A 20,733-nucleotide genomic window follows, 5' to 3' on the forward strand; every position below is an offset into this window, starting at 1 on the left:
ACCATACCACTCAAACATCGCCATACAAAACCACAACCCCTAGCAAAACAGTAGACAACCAAAGAACATAACACACTTCATTCACACTTCACACCCCAATTACCCCCCAATCCCTTCAAGTCCACCGGAAACCACCACAACACACACCAACAACTCAATAAGTCTCATACCCCTCCTCATCCCTCTCATACCCCTCCTCCTCACCACTATCATTACTCCCCATCCCAAACCCCCAATCAAACCCCTTAACCTCCTCGCTCGCTCTCCTCCACTTTGCCTCATTCACCGGTTCCGACACCGTAGGAGTCCTCTGCAACTCACTAACCAACTTCCTCTTCCCTTCCCCCGCCACCCCCAGCGTCTCGGCAGTCATCATCAGTCGTGCTGAAACAGTGGCGGGAAAACGGAGGAGGTGCGCGTTGGAGAGGTAGTCTTCTGTTTTGGCGTTCATGGGGCGGCCTTTGTGCTGCCACTGGTCTTGGACTTGGAAGTGTTGGGTGGCGGTTGGGGAGGAAGGGCGGGAAGATAGGGGGGAGGATGGGCGGGAGGGTGAGCGGGAGGGTGACTGGGAGGGTGAGCGGCAGCATGGGCGGGAGTTTGAACGGGAGGAAGAGCGGGAGGAAGGGTGGGAGGAAGGGGAGGAAGCGGTGGGAAAGACCGGGGATAGTAGGGTAGAAGGAGGAAGGGGAAAGTGGTTGATATTCAGGGGAGAGGGAGTTCGACGACGGAAGATGGGGCTAGATGGGTTTGGCAACCCTTTAGTAGTGCAAAAGGGGCTCGGTAAGCGGCGGCGGCGGCGGCTTGGGGAGCGATAGGCTGGAGAGGAGGGGGGGATGCTGGAATTGCGACGAGTCGGGGGGCTAGGTGAAGAATCAGACGATGATGAGCCGGACAGGGAAAGACGGCGGCGGTATCGATCTCGACCTCGGACCGCAATAATGATGGGTGAGGAAAAGGGTGTCGGCGTGGACGGTCTGGTTCGGATCATGTTGATGTCCTCTTCTTCGTCGGAGGCGTTGCCTTCCACTTCTTCCTCATGATGGTCGCTGCCATTTACCGACGACGCTGCTGACGAAGAAATGGAATAAGAGGAGAATCTAGATTCCGATTCAGGGGATCTAAGTTTGCGAGAGGTTTCCAATACCCATTGGGAGAACCACTCGGCATACCACTCGTCGAATTCAGGATTCGAAGAATCGTTGCTAGCAGCTTGAACAGCCTCTTCATCCTCTCCGTCGTCTTCCGAGTGGACACTCCCTCCGCTAACGGTTGAGAAACAGTCCTCAGGACGCAGCGAGGAATCAGTCCCCTCGCTACTCACGAACGAAATAGGAGAAGACGGCCTAGAGGTACCCTCCGTAACACTTGCCGCGCTTCTCGCCCTCTCCCAAGTTGAAGCCACCTCTTCTTTCTCCCTCCGCTCGCGATGTTCAGCCAACAAGATCTTGGCCATCACTTTCCACCACATATCTTTGACTTCCTCCCTTGTCTTTGTCTTTGCCATTCGGCTTGGTGGCGTCTGGTCTTCTGTGGTTTCCTTTCTGTTATCGTCGTTGTTGACAACACTCTCAGCAGACGGGGTTGCTGCTGGTGGTGGTGGTGATGATGAACTTGGCCACTCTAATAGCTTCTGCGGGCTTGACTGTTCCTCGTTCGGGGCAAAAGAGTAAAAGGTTGGTGCTCTTAGCCCAAGACGTGACTTGAACTCGTAACCTAGAAGGTTGGCTTGTGTGTCCCAGAACCACCGATAGAGGGAGGAGAAGGGGCTGTAGATGAACTTTTGCCAGTAGAAGCCGAAGATTTTGCGGAGTCTGGAAAGCCAGTCACTGTTTACCGGCAGGGAGTTAACTTTGCTTGGCTGGAAAAGCACCAGATCGGATTTTGCTGCTGGGACTTGAGGAGAGGGGGAAGATGATGTAGGAGTCACTTCCGGTTTGGGGGAGGTGTTTCTTGACCAAGATAGGGGTGTTTGAGTTGCTGAACTGATGACGGTCTCTTTTGATACTGAGGATGATGCGCTACTCGAGAACCACCTGGGTGAAGATGTGGTCATTTCCAGGCTCTCATCCTGAGACGAGCAACGCCCAGCACAGCAACTAGGTTTCAAAAGGCGTATATGTTCCCAGAGGATACACCCATCCTCGACCGTTTCAATACATGCACGGAAGAACTTGTGCATACGATCTTCACTCAAAACACTAGCTCCGCGGTCTTGGCGGATATACGTGGTCATATATCTTGACCAGTACGTATATTGGAATATGGTGTCCCAGTGACGTTTTGAACAATGCTCGCAACCTTCCTCGTCTGCGTCAAGCATACGCCGGATGTATCCGTGAAGTATACTCAGGGAGTAAGCCGGGTGAGTCGTGAAATATGATCCCCATCTGAAAGCATCTGCGACGGGACATGTGGTGAAGTCGTATCGGGTGTTGGCCGTATCGCCAGGGGCACTCCTCCTCGTTGCTGGGATTCGGGATGTGCTCATCGTGGGCAAAGAAGGCCAACGCCGGCCGGCTTCTGGAGCTTGCAGCTTCGATGAGTGGTGACGTGACAAAGCAACGGGAATAGAGATGCTCTCATAGCAAAAGGAAATGAGTTTGGGTATCAAGATGACTGAAGGCAGAGAAATATATACAATTGCCTAGGGAAAAGAAAATCAACACAACCCATCTCCAATGTCTCGCAGTCGCTTTGGCGAGAAAATCCCACAGCTACATGAATGCTCCCTGTCTCAACCCCATTGTTTGGGGGCCAAACGCAAGCTTAAAAGATCTTGCTGAGCACTCTTTGTACCTGCTCGGGCTGTGCCTCATCGAGCTTCCTCTTCTTGGCCAGGGGTATTTGCTTGAATGTTCTCCTCCTCTCGCCGCGCGAGTCGTCATTTGTCGTCGTCGTCGCCGCCTGGGGAGCTGATTCTGTCGCTTCAGCGGCACCCTCACCGCCCTTCTTGCTGCCCTTGGACGCCTTCTTTGCCTGAATGCCCTGCAGCACCTTGGCCCTCTCCACGTTGCGAACGAACTCCTTGTTCTCTTTGGTGGTCTTGGAAATCTCGGCGCGCATTCTGCTGGAGCGCTCGGCGTTCTCAGCAGCGATTTGTTCCGTCAGGTTGTGCCACTTGAAACCCTTGAGGTAAAGTAGGTTCCAGATGTCGTCGCGGTAGTAGGATCCCTTCTTGCCTCCGATTGGACGGCCGTTGAGTAGTTCGCATGTCTTTTTGGCGTCTGTAAACAAACGGATTTTCTTGTTAGCGTCTTTGTACTTGAGTCTCAGGGAACCTCGCGGAATGATGGCCTACCCTTCTTCTTGACAAACTCAACCCAGCCTTCTGTAAACGACTTTTTTTTGTTGCCTCCGTTGCGAATGCGCTTGCGCCGCGCAACTGGGTCCTCGGGGGCCAGGAAAATGCGATTCATGTTTCCATATGGCTTTAGGAGAGAGCGCAACTTGGCAGGGGTCATGAAAGGTGGTACCCTGGAGATGTACACCACTCCCGACTTCTTGATGGCCTCCTCCGTGGCAATGAGATTCTTCTTTGTGAGGGGCTTCTCCATGCCCGGAAGGTCACCCTCTAGTACCAATTTCTTCTCCTTCTTCTTCTTTCCATCCTTCTCTTCCTTTCCATCTGTCGTTTCCTGTGCAGATGCATCCTTGCTTTCAGCATCATCTTGGTCGTGTTCCTCCTCTGCGTCGGTGAAGTCGTCGGCTTCGCTGTCCTCGTCGTCGCTCACTCTTCTGCGCTTCGCATTGCGGCCGCCCTTTTGAAAATCATCCTCCGACTCGGATCCGTGACCGGCATCGTCGTCGCTGTCGCCAGCATCGAGAAACTTGTTTCTGATATCGTCCTCGGGCATTGTTGATAGATGATTAATGACTTTGTAGAGAAGGTTTTTATAGTTCGTGGTAGTTTCGTCGTGCAGGAAGTTTCGTAGGTTGATTAGGTGGTTAGGGGGAGTTTTCGGCAGTGATTTGTTTGCGTTAAAAGAAAAATCACGACGCGATTCGCAAGTCTTCTTTTGGCGTGGAAGCACTGGACGAACATGGATGGAATCGCTGCTGTTTCTCAAAATTTCTGGCTCCACCAGCGCAAATGGGCCCGTGCACTCACAGCTGATAAGAGATAAGATGGAAGATCCCTAGGTTCCGTTGCTGCAGACCCCGCTGTGCCCGCCTCTTATCAAAGCTCCCCCGGCCTGCCGCCGAGGAACGGAGCGGGGAGCTGCCCACTCTGTTTGTTAGTGAGACGGCGACGGAGGGGCGACATTGGTGTCATTGGGTCATGAGGGCGGCGGGAATCGAGTCTGGTTGCTCTTTCCTTCTTGTGGAAGGTCTAACGAAGCCATATAGTCATAAGGACATCCTGTTTTTTTCCCTTTTGACGCTCTTTTCCTCCAACCAACATTGCATCCCACATCACGATCCTTATCACTTACTAGCCGAAAAGCATAACATACGTCAATATGTCAGTCGAAGTGATCACCACCATCTCGCCCACCACGGGTGAACCCATTCTCACTCGCAATGGCATTTCAGAGGAGGAACTTGTCCAACTGCCCGAGACTGCTTTCAAGGCCTTCCAAGGATGGCGCACTACCAAGCTGGAGGACAGACAGATCATCGTCAAGAAGGCCTTGAAGTTGCTGGCTGAGAAGCAGGATGAACTCGGCGAGGAACTTAGCGTCCAGATGGGCCGTCCCATCGCTTATACTGCCAAGGAGGTTGCCACTGCCATCAAGCGCTCAGAGTATCTACTCAAGATCAGCAACGATGCTCTCAAGGACACTGATGGTGAGGAGGAGAAGGGATTCAAGAGGTTTATCCGAAAGGTTCCTGTTGGTCCTGTTCTCATCATCTTTGCTTGGAACGTAAGTAGTGTTCATCATGTTGTTTAACACTCCATCACCTCTAACTTTGAGCAGTACCCCTATCTTATTCTCGTCAACGCCTTGATTCCAGCCCTGTTGTCTGGAAACTCGGTCATTCTCAAGCCTTCGCCTCAGACACCCACCATTGTCGAGCAGGTGGCCAAGGTGTTTGCCGAGGCTGGATTGCCGGACGGAGTCATCCAGTATTTCCACTCGGGTTCGCCGACAATTATTGAAACAATTGTGCGAAACCCCAAGATTGCCAACATTTGCTTCACCGGCTCGGTTGCTGGTGGCTTGGCCGTCCAGAAGGCCGCGTCGGATCGCATCGTCAACGTCGGTCTCGAGCTTGGTGGCAAGGACCCTGCATATGTTCGCGGTGATGTCGACATTGCCTGGGCTGCCGAAGAGATTGTCGACGGCGCACTTTTCAACTCGGGTCAGAGCTGCTGCTCGATTGAGCGAGTGTACGTTGACGAGAAGATTCACGACGAGTTTATTGCGGCCGTCCAGAACGTTCTTAAGGGATACAAACTTGGAGATCCCTTGGACAAAGGGACGCATCTTGGCCCAGTCATCTCGGCGCGCTCCAAGGAGACCATCCAGGCACACATCAAGGACGCGCTCGACAAGGGCGCCAAGAATGCAACGCCGGAGAATGAGACATTCAGCATTCTGCCTGACAATGGTAACTTTGTCGCACCGACATTACTGACCGATGTGAATCACGCCATGACCGTCATGAAGGACGAGACCTTCGGGCCCATCATTCCAGTCATGAAGGTCAAGAGCGATGCCGAGGCAATTGAATTGATGAACGACAGCGAATTTGGCCTCACTGCCAGTATTTGGACCAAGGACACGGCCAAGGGATACGAACTCGCCGAGGATGTGGAGGCAGGCACTGTTTTTGTGAACCGTTGCGATTTCCCCAGCCCTGTAAGTACTCGGTACCCTGCGACAACAATTTACCACGCCGTTTCACTGACACGCATCTCACAGGATCTGGCCTGGACTGGCTGGAAGAACTCTGGCAAGGGCCAAACGTTGAGCAAGTATGGCTTCGACCAGTTCGTCAAGTTGAAGAGCTACCACTTGAAGGATTATCCCAAATAGAGTTTCGGAACGCCCTGCCGCCCAGCCCTGGACGCAAGGAGGCTTGAATCGTCAATAAGGGAGGTACTCAGGCGCGTGCGCGCTGCATATCATCAGCAATAGATAGTCTTTCCCTTTTACCTGTTATTGAGCGAATCCAAGACACCAGCCTTTTCTGCTTCAGGGTATGTCTCAAAGAAATCCCACATCAATTGTTCCGCATTCCAAGGGCCTTCAAAAGCTAAGCGAGGGGCGTCATGGTTTCCGCTGAACCCTTTCCTCATTCCTCCTTACTTCCATCTTCTTCTCGTCCATTCGTCCATTCACGATCTTTCACCTCACCCACGTCCCTTTGAGAGTATCAATGTTCATTTTTGTCGGCCCTGGCCAAGGGAACTCGTTCCTGAAGCCTAACCGTGTTGAGTTCGACGATCCGATGCGGCGGTAGTATATCTTCTTTGACCTCTCTCTTGGGTTCCCGGGAAGTGTGGTCCCCTTCAGGCAATCCTCTCGTTGTGCCCGGATTCATCTTCAGAAGGGGTAAACTGCCGAGCCGCACTGGGTTGTCACCAGAGAAGGCCAGCAGAAGAAGTCAATGGGTCACTTGGACGGGCTCGCCACTCCTGTGTCTTTCTGATCACTCACTCTTTTTTTTGTTCATCCTCTCCTCTTCCGCTCTTTCCACGGTAGAATCTTCGTTCGTTCCGCACTTTGTTGTGCGTCATTAGTTCGCCGTTCACCTCGGCATTACCCTTACTCCCTTGTCTTTAGATCTCCTGTTATCTCCTCGTTTCCACAGTCCTTTGTTGTTCACCATCATCAGGTACACGCCGACCTCGGTAACGCCAGACGCCTATCACTTTTGCATCTCTTTCTGCGAGAAGACACGTTACTTTCACTCACTTAGACGCACGCATGCGCATGTGCAACTCGGAAGCGGCCTTCGATACCGATTCGGTTTCGGTCTTTATCTAATACTCACTCTCGTTTTATACTGTCCAACAAGAACCACTTAATACACTAATACCAGCCGTCACAACCCCGGTCATTCATTCATTCTTTTCCCTCTTCTAGGAAATAGCGGGCGGCAAGTACATCGCAAATATGCAGGTCTGCTCCAACTTCAAGAGGATTCGCTCCTCGCTCCAGGAGCTTTTGGGGATCAAGCGGAGGAAGCAAGTCAGGGGTCAAGATATTGTAAGTGTTACCCCTGAGCATAGCAACAACAAGCAATCCACTAACAATCAAACCCCCAGTCGGCTCCTTACAACTTCAAAAAAGAAACCACTGTCATTCCCGGTATCACAGAAGAAGAGTACGTCTTTCCTCACTCTCTCCCTTCTCTCTGCGCAATTAATAACCCTATTCATCCATCAGACTCGAAGCCTACCGCGACAAAGCCGCCGCCTTCCATCTCGACCCCCTCCGCCAACACTCACCTTCATCCTCCCGTTCTCGCCGTGGTGTCGACCGCAACAACAACAAGAACAAGAACAACAAAACCAACAAAAGCCACAACCAACTCCGTTCCTCCAGCTTAGCCAACCTCACCGTCTTGGAGTCAACCACCACCACCACCACCAACCCCACCTCATCCTCCAACAACAGAAAACAACTACTCATCTCCAAATCCTGCCTCTCCCTCAACAACCTTCCCTCTTCCTCTCACTCGCAAGGAGGACAACCGCATCAACCACCCCGCAAGTTCTCAGTCCCCAGCTCCGCTTCCTCACCCACCGTCTCCCATGGATTAGGAGGAGGACATGGACATGGATCACTCGGTTTCGATCTAGGTATCGGCGGAGGAGAGATGGGAACGGGGTTGAGGCCTCCTAGTCCTTGTTTGTCGCTGCCTACGAGGATTGGGATGGGGATTAATAGCGCGGCTAGTGGGAGTCCGGTTAGTCCGACGGGGACGACGATGACGACGCCTAGTTCGCCTTTGGGGATGGAAATGGGGGTTAGGGCGCAGAGGAGTAGGGCTTCTATCAACGGGAACGGACACGGGGGTAACGGAAGTGGGAGTGGAAGTGGGACTGGAAGTGGTACAACGACGCCCAAATCATCTTCTCCCGTATTGGTCATCGGGACGGAGGCTGTTAGTCTCAGTCCTATTAGCCCGGTCAGCGTCAGCCCTGTTCATCAACAGCACTCATACCCAGCGAAACTACAGCTCAACACATCGCCCTCGACCACGACTACATCAACAGCCACAGAAACATACGTATCCGCCCCTGCTTCAGCCACTGCCCCTGCTTCAGCCACTGCCCCTGCTTCAGCGGCCTCCCCGGTCTCAGCAGCCTCCGAAGCGTCTGCCGTCTCCGTTCTCTCTGCTGTGTCCGCTGTGTCAGCAGCGATGGGAACCGCAGATTTGGACTCCTTCGTCTTGGGAAGCCCGATTAGTCCTATCAGTTCTGTTAGTCCTGTTAGTCCTGTTAGTCCGTTGAGTCTTGATGATGATGGACACCATCACCATCCAACAAAGAGTTCGGAAACAACAACCAGAACAAACACAAAAATGGGAAGTGGGATGATGTCGTTTTAAGACCTGACGAGTATGGATCAATTTGCTCCGTAACTGACTTGCCTTTTTTTTTTTTTTCTTTTTTTTTTTTTGTCTTTCTCTTCTGTCCTCCTTTCCTTGAAAAATTCTTCTCTCTCGTTCTTTCGTTCTTTCGTTCTTTCATGTCTTGGAAACATTTTCACAAAAGCTAACAACGCGTTTTTTTTTTTTTTTTTTTTTTTTTTTTTTTTTTTTTTTTTTTTTTTTTTTTTTTCAAAACTTTCTTTACTCTCCTCCTTTTTTATCATGTTGGTGTTGGTTTGGGTTGGAGAGAGGAAGATCTAGACTGGACTGGACTGGAGAAGATATACCGGAGTTATATACTTGGCCAGAAGGGGGGAGAAACCAAAAACCAAAAGGGATTTTGTTGGAAGGTTGGAAGGTTGGAAGGTTGGATGGAGAGATGGAGAGATGGATTGGTGGATGCAAGCTTCAACGAAAGAACAGATGTTTGGGGCGGATGTGTTAGATTGATAAAGAAAAGAAAGGTTGGTAGGACTTGTACGATATGTGTTGTTGTTGTAACATCGGAAGAGATGTGGTCCGGTTGCCGTGGTGTCGTCGACGGAAAACTTTACCTGGTAGATACCTAGGCAGGTGAAACCCAATATCCAGAAGACCACTGTGAGCTTTAATCCCAGTTTCTCGCATTTCCGTCACTCACACACATCAGAGCATTCGCGAAAAGACGGTGATGTTGAACTATTTACTATGATTATTTGAAGAGTTACTCAAAACGACTATCTACAATCGCTATACGGTAATTCGCCAAAGGTATCTACCCAACGCTGTAGCTCCCGCTCCCGCTCTTAGTCTTCCATAAATACCATCCAAAAGGCGACCTACTAAACCCACCCCTGATACTTGAGCAAATTCTCCTTCCTCGCGCCCTCCATCTCCCCACTAACCTCCATCAACCTAACCTTCCCTCCCTTCCTCTCACTCCACCCCCTCAAAAACTCCTCCAATCTCTTCGTCGTCTCCTCATCATCCCTCACCAGCAACGCCAGTGCATCATACCCTCCCGCACCCGGCACCACACCCCCATACACGCCCTCCACCCCTTCCTCCAGCGCATCCAGCAACTCCTTCTGACTATCCGGCTCGATCGGCACCCCGCTCTCCGTGCCCATCTTCCTCACCAGCTCGCGGATCCCGTGCACCGCCGGCCTGATCTCCTCCGTCTTGCCCTCCTTCAACACGCTCGCCAGCTTCTCGTTCCTTCGCTGTAATTCATCCCACAACTCCTTGGCCGCTTGCGGCTGAGCCGCCCGCCAGGCGAGCACCTGCTTGACCATGCCGACCGTCTGGCTGCCGCAGTCGACGTCGCACATGCGCACCGCCACGCCCTTGGGCAAGCTGACGGCATCTTTCACGACCTCCGTATCCCACTGGGATTCAGTGTCCTTGCCGTTGACGACACTGAACAGCTTGGCGGAAAACCCAGGCTTGCCAGCCTCCGGCAGGGAGGACAAGATGGAAGGCGAAAAGCGACGGTAGTGGCTAGATCCGTAAACGGCGGCGGCCACGTCAAACCCGCTGCCGACTTTACCCTGCGCGGCGCAGTGAGCCGCTTGCGCGAGGTTGTGCAGGATGCGCTTGCCCTCGTTGGTGGCGAGGTCGAAGAGGGAAGGGTCTAGGTAGTGAGATAAGAGGGAGGCGGTCAGGGCGGTGACGAGGGCGGCGGAGGAGCCGAGGCCCGTCTTGTGCGCGTCTTCCAGGGTGGTGGAGTAGCCGGCGAAGCGGCTGCCGCTGCTGGTCTTGCCGGTGCTGGGCGAGCTGTAGTAGTCGTTGTCGGCGAGGATGGTGAGGGTGACGGGTTTCAGGGTTTGCGTGGTCCCGTAGGCGGCGCGGCGGGTGATGTAGGTGAGCGCGTAGTTGAGCGTGGTCTCGACGAAGGGGTTGCCCTTGGCCGAGGCGGCGGCGCCTCCCTGCAGCTGGATCGTCTTGATCCCGCCGTCTTCATCGGCCAGGTGGTAGCCGTAGCGCCATTCGGCTTTCAGGAACTGCGGGCTCTTGACGATGATCTCGTTGATGTGAACCCCCGGGCTGGCCTGGATGTCCTTGGAGATGACGTTGATGCGGGCGCTGAGACCGAAGACGAGACCGGTGTAGTTGCGGTCGAGGACGAGGTATCCGCCTGCAAGGAGGACCTTGCCGGGAGCCGAGACGGCCAAAGCCATGTTGCTTCCTATGATGATGGTTGTGTTGGTTGTCTGGTGGGTGAGAAGGGGGGAAAGGGGGTTCAAAGCTTGGCGTTGACGATGTGATGATGCAAATTGGTGTAACAAAAATTGGAGATGAAATACAAGTATCACCAAAGAAAGCCCGAGCGGATGTGTTGTTGGATGTGCCAAGTGGAAGTTGATGATTGGGATGATAGTCAGGGACAACGGTGAGTTGTTGCAGTGGTGAATCTCGAATGAAGAGCCATTCAGGAGAGGTTAAATTCAAGTGGGGTCGACAATGCGGGGCGCGATGTGGTGAGCCCCTTCCGCTTGTAAACATCAACATCACGAACTATTTGGCGCCCAACTGAGGAGGTGCGAACCGTTATTGCTCCTGACAGAATTCAATACTGTAACATATTTGAGTTATTTTGAAGAGCCAGGTGTGTAGCGAGACTCAAGTTAGGCCGACCACGCTGAAGTGATTGATAAAAGCTAAATACTATGGTGCACTCTCATCAACTCATTCCGCCCAACTTTTAAGCTGCAACTCGAGTTTGAATCAATAGCAGTCATTTCAGAGGGGCCAAACATGCCATGATGGTGTTGACCAAAGTGGTGATGATCAGATGTAGAAGAAGTGTTTGCCTCGGGACTGAAGCTATAAACAGGGTGCCGTCACCGTCATGTGGAAAAAGACAGAAGCGAGGAGACAGTATATATCTTGTCAACAATAGTAATCATGCACTAGGAGACCATGATATTCCCCAGCCTGCGGTCAAGTTGGTCCAAATCTCGGATTGAAGTTGTCATGTGGTCGCCTCGTTGCCCGGGAAATGCCTCTTTGTAAAACAGTCCATTTGTCGGTGGAGCTGTGATCTACGCCAACGTCCCAAAAGAGCCAAGCTCTCGGCCTTGATCCGGCTCCGCTGCTCCGAGCGGCCTCGGTGATAACCGGGACGGACGCCGGAGGTAGGACCTGGTTGGGAATACGGAGGTCCACTTGATGGGGGTGTCAGTGTGACCTCCGAGGAAGGTACCTTTTTTGATGAAGAACCTTATTGGCATGGCGACAAGGGTCTTGATGTTTCTGTCCCTGAGTGCGGCTCGGACGGCGGGGCATTGCAATGTCCGACTCGTAACGGCAAATTCTCGTCGCAGATGCTGTCAGATGCGCGTGTGACTCTTTCACGATCCCAGGGCCAACCAAGCACTTCCCAGGAACGGCCACCACGTCACCGCTTTCCTCTTCAAGATGGTGATGATCGGATCTGATAAGCGAAGGAATTGGTCAAGTGCCATGGCGGGTGCAACCGTAAATTGTCGCATTTACTTTCCGCAAATCTGGGAAAAAGGAAACCAACAAGATGAAGCATCCAAGATGGGCAATTGTTGGAGTTAGGGATTCCTTATGTCCGCCCTTCTCACACTCCCTCAGCTTCATATAAACATGTTGCAATTCAAAACCGGACACAAGCAGTGACATCAACAATACAAAGAAAAAAGAGAAAAAAAGTTTGCAAATGTCGCAGTCCCCATTGAAACAAAAGGCGTTGAAGCGCCCGTCTTCAGGGGTGTTAAAGAATGACGAATGACAGATCCCAGCCGCTGGTGGACCCGAAACCTGGGGAAAGTCGCTTGCTGCAAGGGACTAATGCAGACAGACCTTCTTTTGCAGAAGAAGCACGGCTAAAAGACCCCAGCCCTGTTAGCGTCATAGCAAAAGGGACTGCGCAACTGGTGCCGGTTTCTTCTCTTCACTTTTGCATTCCATTCTCGCGGGGGGCGCATCTGTACCCACTTTGATGAGACATCCACCCGTTGTGACAGTGACCGAGGGTTCCGTCCATCCACAATTCGTCGTTATCCACCAATTCCATAATGTCCACCAGCAGCAGGTGGTCGACCAGGATCGAGAAGCGAGATGGCGAAGCAAGAAGCAGATGGGGGAATCATGAATGTTACGGACTGCATTCGACCGGGGAAGAGCAGAAGAGAGTGGCAGGAAGACACGCACAGCCGCAGACAGAACATGGAAGATGCAAATGGGCCAAAACGGATACGCGTATCACTGGATATGGTGGTCGTAGTGTTTACAAGTGCTACGCCGTAGACACGCATCGCCATGACAATAGAGTCACAGCAAGGAGGTTCGAATGACGAAACCTGAGGACACAGACATGACTTTGGTTTCGTTTTGTTGGTCAAGAACTCTCCAGCCGTCTGAACCTGGAACACGGTCAGGGTCCATCGATGTCGAAGCAGTTAAAGCCAAGCTGTTCTCGAACAGATATGGAATACGTAGTCTTTGGTCTTGTTGCCTCGGAGGGATGCTATCCGACTCTTCTCCATCACATTCTGACGTAGAGGATATCTTTTCACAGCCCGTTGACGCGAAGGAATCAAGTTGTCAAGTTGGTTGAGAAGGCTCTTCAGCTTCCAGCAGTTCGCGTAACACAACTTCAACTTCCACTGTTGAAGATTGCCCGGCCGAGATCAGGTACCGAGTACAGCACCGGTGACTGAAAAGACAGCTCCCATCTCCGTATAGCCTCCCAACTATCGAGGCAGGTACTGCGGGACATATCTCGAGGTCAGAGGTACTTTTTTTTGGAGCAGCGGGAAGGAACGCTAGCATCTGACTAAGTTGGCTCGTTTGGTCCCGAGTCCACCCGCGTAGCGACTCTAGCACAGCAGCGAAGCGGTACCCGCTAAACCACCCCTGACTGCCTCTTCGTTTATCAAATCGGCGCGCAAACGGTGGCAGGAGGCAGTCCGCCAGGGTGTCGATCGATGGTCGGCCTTGCAGAAAAAAAATCGCAAAAAAAGTTACAAGCGACCAGTGATCATCCACATCTGCCTTTAACTGTACCCGGCAGCGGGCCACACACCAGGGCCGACACTTCAAATAATCTACGCATCCTGCCCTTTTCCCCGACCGCACGCAGTCTTTCTTTTTTGCGTTCTTGGTTGTTTTCGAAACAGCTTCCCTCAATAACCTCTTTACGAGACATTCACTCCTAGATCGCGCGTTTGTTTGACGGCTTAACTGTCGTCAAATGAACCTGCAATTGCGCATCCACCAATCTTTCCCTGTAAGTTGACGGCACTTTCCATTCGTCCGTCTGACTCCCCACCAAAAACACCAACACTCCGACATGTTTATATCAACATATCAACATATGACAAAAATGGTTATGCTAACCATCACACCCAAACACAGACCCCCTCCTCCCCAGGTGTCTCCTAAATGCCCTCCGTCTACTCGACCGTCTTTCAGAACGTTATCCGCTCCGGATTTTCAAAGTCCTTCACCCACGGCTACGCCCAGTCCTTCGTAGCTGCCACCCACCACAATGTTCTAAACCCCCCAAACCGGCCATCCTTTGCTCTGCGTAGCAGCACGGGATTGGGTGGCCGCCTCTCCAAGCTCGGTCTCCAGGATGCCTTCCGCACCAGCAGCAACCTGAACGCTGGCGGTTCCGTCGAGGTTCGCCATGACAACAAGACCACGGTCCTTCCCAGCAATGCCGGTCTTCTGGATGCCTACTATGAGCAGCTGCAAAAGTCGCAGGCTGCCCACGAGGCTGGAGAAGAACAAGATCAGGAATGGGTCCAGTTCCAGTTCCCAAAGCTTATCGAGTGGAAGCCTACCGCCGCTTCCGTCCTCGCCCAGGGAGACGCAAATACACTCGCTTTGGCTGCCGATGAGGTTGCCAAACTAGATGATGGCGTCTCCCGAGTTCCGCCAGAGGCTGAGGCCGCCCTCGCTCACATCAACGCTAGAATCGAGGAGGAGATCGAGGTGCGGAAACAGCTAGAGGCCGTCGAGGAGGAGCTCGAGTCTCTTCGGGCCACATCGCCCGCCCTTGCCGAAAAGCTGGAGGAAGAGATTCGATCCCGATCACGCACTCCGGCCTCCCACCTGCGCACCCCTGCCAGCGTCGCCCAGACTGCCACTCCTCCGCTCGGCGCTCAGTCCATCAGCTACGCCGTCCACCTCACCAAGCTCTCCGAGGCTGCCCGCTATGCCGAGATTCCCGCCGTGTTCGAGGGCATGCTGCTCGCTAACATCCAGCCTACTGCGACTGCCTACAATGCCCTCCTCATGGCCGCTATTCACCTCCCCTCGGAGAAATCCGAGATCGTCTCCAAGGCACTGGACGTCTACGCTGATATGCTCAAGCGCAAGGTGTCTCCTGACAGTGATACCTACAACATTCTCGTCGGCCTGCTTGCCTCTCGTTCGCTCGAGGTCTTTGCTTCCAAGAGCCTTCTTCAGGATAAGCGTCTCCGCTTTGGTGGCATGGACGAGCCTGGCAAGTTCATGTTTGCCTCGCACGAGCTCGAGTATGCCATCCTTTGCGAGGACGATCGTCTGGACTTGGCTTTGAAGCTTTTCCAGTCTTCCATGAAGTCTGACAAGGCCGTCTACTCCTCCGAGACTTACCACCAGCTTATCTCTGCTTGTGCTCAGTCTGGACGGGTGTCGGACATGCTTCACCTGTTTGAGCATCTGGAGGCGAACCGGGTGACTCCGTTCGCCGCCACCTTTCCTGCTATGATTACGGCATTTGCCAACGCGGGTGATTTGATCAGTGCCGTCGAGTGCTACAACGAGTACCGCAACCTCGCCATTGCCAACGACAACGGCGAGCCCACTCTGCAGGATCGCCTCGACGCTCAGGTCTACGCTGCAGTGATCAATGCTTACGTCGTCTCCGACAAAATTGAGGGTGCCATGAAGTTCTACAAGAAGATTGTTGAGGAGTACGGTGTCAGCTCTGCGGATATCAAGGATGCTCTCATCAGCGGTGGTTTTGTCAAGGGATTCCTCGAACGCGGTATCTACGAGGAAGCACTCCGCTGGGCTCAGAGCGTGGAGCAGGATGCCAGGGCCCGTGTCATGAGCCAAGTTGCCATTGCGGCCGCTGACCATGGCTACAAGAACATTGCCGTCACTGCCTTCTCTACCATTTCCTCTCACGACGAGGCCGCCAATCCTGCCATTGCTTTGCTCGCCATGAGCGTGCGCCAAGCTGATGTTGCCAGTGCTGCCAGATACTGGGCCGCTCTTAGCCACCCTGAGGTCAAGGCCACTTCGTCTTTCATTGAACCCGCCGCCATGTTTGCTATCGCTCTCATTGGCTCCGGCCAGGTTGTCGAAGGCTTGACTGAAGCTGAGCACATGTTCCATCGCATTCGCGAGAGTGCTGCCACCGAGACCAAGTCGCAAGTGACTGATGAGATCGAGGAGGCTGCCGAGTTCATTCACGAGTTCATGACCGCCCGTGGTGTCACTGACCCCCGTTCGCTTCCCTCGCCTGCTCCGTACGCCTCTCAGTCTTTTAGCGCTTCCCCGTACCCGGCTACCCCGACTGCGTCTACTTTCGAGGACATCTTCGACCCCTATGCCCACAGCACCGACTTCAAGGGCTCCGCGCTCATCTCTGAGGATCTTGAAAGCAATGGTCGCAAGGGTCCCAAGTTGAACGATGCTCTCACTCGCTTCCGGAACGTGCGCCGCGCTGGTCGTCATCCTCGCTACATCACCTATGCCAAGCTTATCTCTGCTGCTGCCCGTGACGGCAAGATGGATCTTTGCTTCGATATCCTCGCCATGGCCCGCACTGACGTCCCACTTCTCCCTCAGTATGCTGTCGTTCGCTACGGTTGGTCTTCGATTCTGGATGCCATGGTTGGTGCCTGCCTCACCTTGGGTGACAGAGCCGGAGCCGAGCAGTACCACCAAGAGCTGCTCGCCATGGGCTCTACTCCCTCTGCCAACACCTTCGGTCTCTACATCACTACCCTGAAGGAGTCCACCAAGACTTTCGATGAGGCTTCTGAAGCTGTCAAGATCTTCCACCGGGCCAAGATCGAGGGTGTCGAGCCTAGCTCGTTCCTCTACAATGCGCTTATCGGCAAGCTCGGCAAGGCTCGTCGCATTGATGACTGTCTCTTCTACTTCAACGAGATGCGCAAGATGGGTATCAAGCCTACCTCTGTCACCTACGGAACCATTGTCAACGCTCTCTGCCGTGTCAGCGACGAGAAGTTCGCCGAGGAGCTCTTTGACGAGATGGAGGCCATGCCCAACTACAAGGCCCGCCCCGCCCCTTACAACAGCATGATGCAGTTCTTCCTGACCACCAAGCGCGACAAGACCAAGGTCCTCGAGTACTTTGAGCGCATGAAGGCCAAGGGCATCTCCCCGACCTCGCACACATTCAAGCTCCTCGTTGACACCCACGCCACCCTCGACCCCGTTGACATGACCGCCGCCGAATCCGTCCTCGACATGATCCGCGCCTCCGGCCAGCACCCCGAGCCTGTTCACTACGCCTCCCTCATCCACGCCCGCGGCTGCGTCCTCCACGACATGGAAGGCGCCCGCAAGGTCTTCGACTCGGTCATCAACGACGTCTCCATCGCTCCATCCCCTTGTCTCTTCCAGGCTCTGTTCGAGGCCATGGTCGCCAACCATCACGTCGCTGACACGGAGCCCATGCTCGCCGAGATGCGCGCCAGGCGCATCGAAATGACTCCGTACATCGCCAACACTCTTATTCACGGATGGGCGGCCGACAAGAACATTGCCAAGGCTAAGGAGATCTACGCGGCTGTTGGTCGCGAGAAGAGGGAGCCTAGCACTTACGAGGCCATGACTCGCGCGTTCCTTGCGGTCGAGGAGCGTGAGAGTGCCAAGGGTGTCGTGAGCGAGATGCTCGGTCGTGGGTACCCCAGTGCTGTGGTCAATAAGGTGCTGGAGTTGCTTGGTGGCGGTAATGCCGAGGAGGCTTCTGCATGAAGTAGTTGTCCTCTCTCTCGGGCATTGTCGTCTTTTCCTTTGTCATTGTTCCTTTTTTTTCATACCTTTTTTGATCAAGGCCTCCTCTTTTTTGGGAATGACTTTTATGATACCCCCTTAACGCTGCAAGAAAGTTTGCATCATGACATTCCTGTTGATTGTGTTACGGTTTCCTGCTTTTCTTGGCTTCAAAGGGGGTATTATTGCAAAGAGGTCATTTGGGTCTGGGATGACGGATAGAAGGAAAAGAAAGAAAGGGGAGGCTACGATCATGATATCTTTTTTTCTCTCCAAAAGTTATTTCCTGGGCTGGATAGGGTTGTCAGTCATATATCAGCGGGCGGCGTTCCGGTGTAAAATTGGGGCTGGGATGGGTTTTTGAACCGGGGGCCCCGCCATGCTGCCGTCTTGTTTGCGGTGCTGGTTGTGTGGCTCGGTTGACGGATGGGTTGAAAATAGAGGGATTGGCCTTTTTTTCCACCGGCTGGCCTGTCTTTGCTTTTGAGCTCTTGTGTGTCATGTTTATACCATTCTGGGTGGGCGTTGATATGTACCATTCATCATTGGAGGGAAGGACGAAGGAAGGGAAGGCAGGCATGGCATGGCATGGCATGTATACCACAACCATCACGGCAAGGCCAACCATATAGACGTTTCGAGGAAACGAAATCTCCACTCTGCATATATTAGAAGCAGCAAAAACAATTGAAATGGTACCACAACACTTCGTAGCTGATGATGTGCAATCTAATGATGGTTTGTTTGTGACCCTTCCTAGCCCGAATAAACCTATCTCAACCCACCCGTTCCCAAAACACCAATGAAAGTTGACCAGCGGTCTTGATCGAGCCAGCAAACACACCACCGCAGTCTTGGACTGCACAGAATCACTCGATTCACCCTCAGCCCACACTAGGGCAGAAAGAAAGTAAGCAAAGCACACGAAGATGAGTCCATTTGGATCTTATTGAGAACTTGAACAATGAAATGAGGCACTTGCCTCACGAAGACAAAGAGATAGGAGTGAGATACGACGATGGGCACTTACTTGCCTTTCGAACAAAAGATCTGAGATAGGTAGGTTATGGTAAAGAGACTAAGTAGGATGTGTGTAGGGAAAATTTCAACCGTAAGGGAAAGGAGGGAAGAGAGATGAATGACATAGAAAGGAAAAAAAAAAAAAAAAAAAAAAGATTGGGGGGGGGGGGGAGAAGACAAAAGGACAGAAAATCAGAAACAAAGGAGAAAACGCAGGAAACAGAAGGAGAAAGAGAGAGCCAACTGAAGCATCCAGGTATCATCTATCTGAGCCACACCACTCGGCTCAGCTTGCTTATTGTGAAATCTTCTTCTTCGAAAGTGAATAGATAAAATTGGTATTATTGATTCGATTCGGGAAATGGCGAATCGTCGGGCGGGCGGTATAGGATTGGATCTGAAAACGCCGTAGATGGTATGTTGAAAGGCTTGTTAGTAAGGTAGACTACCTACATAACTCTGCGCGAGCGAGGGTTGAAACGGGCAGAAGGGGGGTGGGTGGGTGACTTACCTCCGGAGCCTTCTAGGGGTTATTGCTGGTAGTGCCGTGGGATGATTTCAGTTCGTTCGCATGATGTTCAATGGGGAAGAACTGCTTGTTTGAGACATGTTATGTTATGTTAGTATACGAGAGAGGAGAGGACTCGCTTACCTAGGTACCTTTGAGTGGTTGTTGTCTCTTTGGCTAGTTTGACCTAAGAGGAGTAGGTTCCATTGTTAGCTGTCTAGAAGGGAGGAGGGGACTTACCAAGATTGACAAGTGCTTGATGAGTCCTTGAGGAGTGCGGATCCGCTAGGTTGAATGATCTGCAATGCGCTGATTCAAGTCATTTCGGCCTAGGAAGTAGTTACCTAGCTTCTCTGTGAAGGGGAGGTGACTTACCTACCTACTATAGGTAGTAACTTCTCGTCTTCAGGGCTCCACCGGTTTGCCTATAAATGGGTAGTTCCGGTAGCTTGCCAACAAGGGAGCAGATGACTTACCTCTAATGCGTCGAGATTTCGACATGGCTCAATCTCGTCCGACCTATTAAACGTGATTAGCTTGCCAGATTGGAGAAGGGAACCCTGAACCTTTGAAGTGATGACTTGAAGTGGAAGTTTGGTGCTTTTCGTATCTGTTCGGACCTAGAACTAGTCATGAGTCTAATGGGAAGGGGGTGACTACCTAACTTACCTTTAATTAGTAGTGTTAAGTCTCGTCGCCCTGGAAACCATCCGTCAGCCTGGAAACAGAGGGAGGGTAGCTTCCCTGCGAAGTGATCAATTGCGACTCCAATCGGTTCGACATCGGTCGGTTTCTGTCAAATGCTCTGTCAGCTTCTGAAGGGGGCAGAATGTTGACTACCCGTGAAGTATTGTGTCTGGATTATTATCGGTGTCTGCTGGCTCGTCCTAACAGTCGTCAATGGTCAGCTATTTTGAAGAGAGGGGCCTAACTCACCTTGTGGTCTTATCGAGTTGACTCCGAACTGATTGCTGACCTGAAGACAGGAAGTTAGCTTGATAATGGGGGAAGGATGGCTTACCTGGTACCTAATTGGAGATCGGAAAATGACTGGGTCAATGGAGGGTGAGAACAATGTCAGGTCAGAGTCCCAAGTCGCATTTCGTTCTGTGGAAATGTTAGTAGACATTCAAGACGTGGTTGACTTGCCTCTGTCAAAGTGGCGAGTACATTTTCGGAAACAGGAGGAAGGATTCGAGGTTCGGAGTCGGGACCGGGCATCGGACGCCGTTCTACGAAGTTGTTAGCTTTCCAAGAGAGGGATGTTTGGCTTACCTGAGAAATAATAATTCGTCTGCTGCAGTGGGATGAGGTCCGACCTAGAAAGAGTCAGCTGTCAAGCCAGGGGTGGGGTCGACTTATCTGGAGTATTGCCTTGGTGGAATTGAATGGGATGGGCTCTAACCTAGCAAGAGTCAGCTTCATTCCATTGGGGAGGTCAACTTACCTGGAATCTGATAATGCCTTGGCGATATTGTCCTACAAAGTAGGTGTCAGGTCTCAGTTTAAGGGTCGGGATTGACTTACAGGTGCCGGATTGTATTTCCAAGATTGTCCTGTAAATAGGTTGTCAGCCTTCCAACAAAGGGATGTTTCACTCACCTGCGCAGTAACGGGCTTGTATCTCATGGGTAGGTATGCTTCGTCCTAGAAGTAAAACTTAGCTTTGGAACTAGGAGGGAGTA

The 20,733-nt window shown here is 52.4% G+C and overlaps 6 protein-coding genes across 6 annotated transcripts; 3 read left to right on the forward strand and 3 right to left on the reverse strand.

The window, feature by feature from the left end:
• Window positions 1-10: 10 nt before the first annotated feature.
• Window positions 11-1,504, reverse strand: B0H65DRAFT_512034 (uncharacterized protein; the record flags this gene model as incomplete). The annotated part of the gene is given in 3 exon segments (XM_062828543.1): window positions 11-39; window positions 217-310; window positions 326-1,504. The coding sequence occupies 3 exon segments, from the start codon at window positions 1,502-1,504 to the stop codon at window positions 11-13; spliced, it is 1,302 nt and encodes a 433-aa protein (XP_062677597.1).
• Window positions 1,505-2,766: 1,262 nt separating this feature from the next.
• Window positions 2,767-3,854, reverse strand: B0H65DRAFT_512035 (uncharacterized protein; the record flags this gene model as incomplete). Its single annotated transcript, XM_062828544.1, has 2 exons — window positions 2,767-3,224; window positions 3,299-3,854. The coding sequence occupies 2 exons, from the start codon at window positions 3,852-3,854 to the stop codon at window positions 2,767-2,769; spliced, it is 1,014 nt and encodes a 337-aa protein (XP_062677598.1).
• A 606-nt stretch (window positions 3,855-4,460) lies between these two features.
• Window positions 4,461-5,981, forward strand: B0H65DRAFT_434093 (Aldehyde/histidinol dehydrogenase; the record flags this gene model as incomplete). The annotated part of the gene is made up of 3 exons (XM_062825109.1): window positions 4,461-4,865; window positions 4,920-5,804; window positions 5,868-5,981. 3 exons carry the CDS (start codon window positions 4,461-4,463, stop codon window positions 5,979-5,981), a joined length of 1,404 nt encoding a protein of 467 aa, XP_062677599.1.
• Window positions 5,982-7,064: 1,083 nt separating this feature from the next.
• On the forward strand, window positions 7,065-8,505 carry B0H65DRAFT_581691 (uncharacterized protein; the record flags this gene model as incomplete). The annotated part of the gene is made up of 3 exons (XM_062830824.1): window positions 7,065-7,157; window positions 7,217-7,275; window positions 7,338-8,505. The coding sequence occupies 3 exons, from the start codon at window positions 7,065-7,067 to the stop codon at window positions 8,503-8,505; spliced, it is 1,320 nt and encodes a 439-aa protein (XP_062677600.1).
• Window positions 8,506-9,204: 699 nt separating this feature from the next.
• B0H65DRAFT_313353 (ribosomal protein S5 domain 2-type protein) lies at window positions 9,205-10,951 on the reverse strand. Its single transcript, XM_062823328.1, has one exon. The coding sequence runs from the start codon at window positions 10,704-10,706 to the stop codon at window positions 9,369-9,371; it is 1,338 nt and encodes a 445-aa protein (XP_062677601.1). The 5' UTR covers window positions 10,707-10,951; the 3' UTR covers window positions 9,205-9,368.
• A 2,799-nt stretch (window positions 10,952-13,750) lies between these two features.
• On the forward strand, window positions 13,751-17,502 carry B0H65DRAFT_446050 (uncharacterized protein; the record flags this gene model as incomplete). Its single annotated transcript, XM_062825783.1, has 2 exons — window positions 13,751-13,786; window positions 13,972-17,502. 2 exons carry the CDS (start codon window positions 13,751-13,753, stop codon window positions 17,500-17,502), a joined length of 3,567 nt encoding a protein of 1,188 aa, XP_062677602.1.
• Window positions 17,503-20,733: the final 3,231 nt, after the last annotated feature.

This window comes from Neurospora tetraspora (genome assembly GCF_033439725.1).
Source record: "Neurospora tetraspora strain CBS 560.94 chromosome Unknown B0H65scaffold_8, whole genome shotgun sequence".
NCBI classification, from domain to species: domain Eukaryota; kingdom Fungi; phylum Ascomycota; class Sordariomycetes; order Sordariales; family Sordariaceae; genus Neurospora; species Neurospora tetraspora.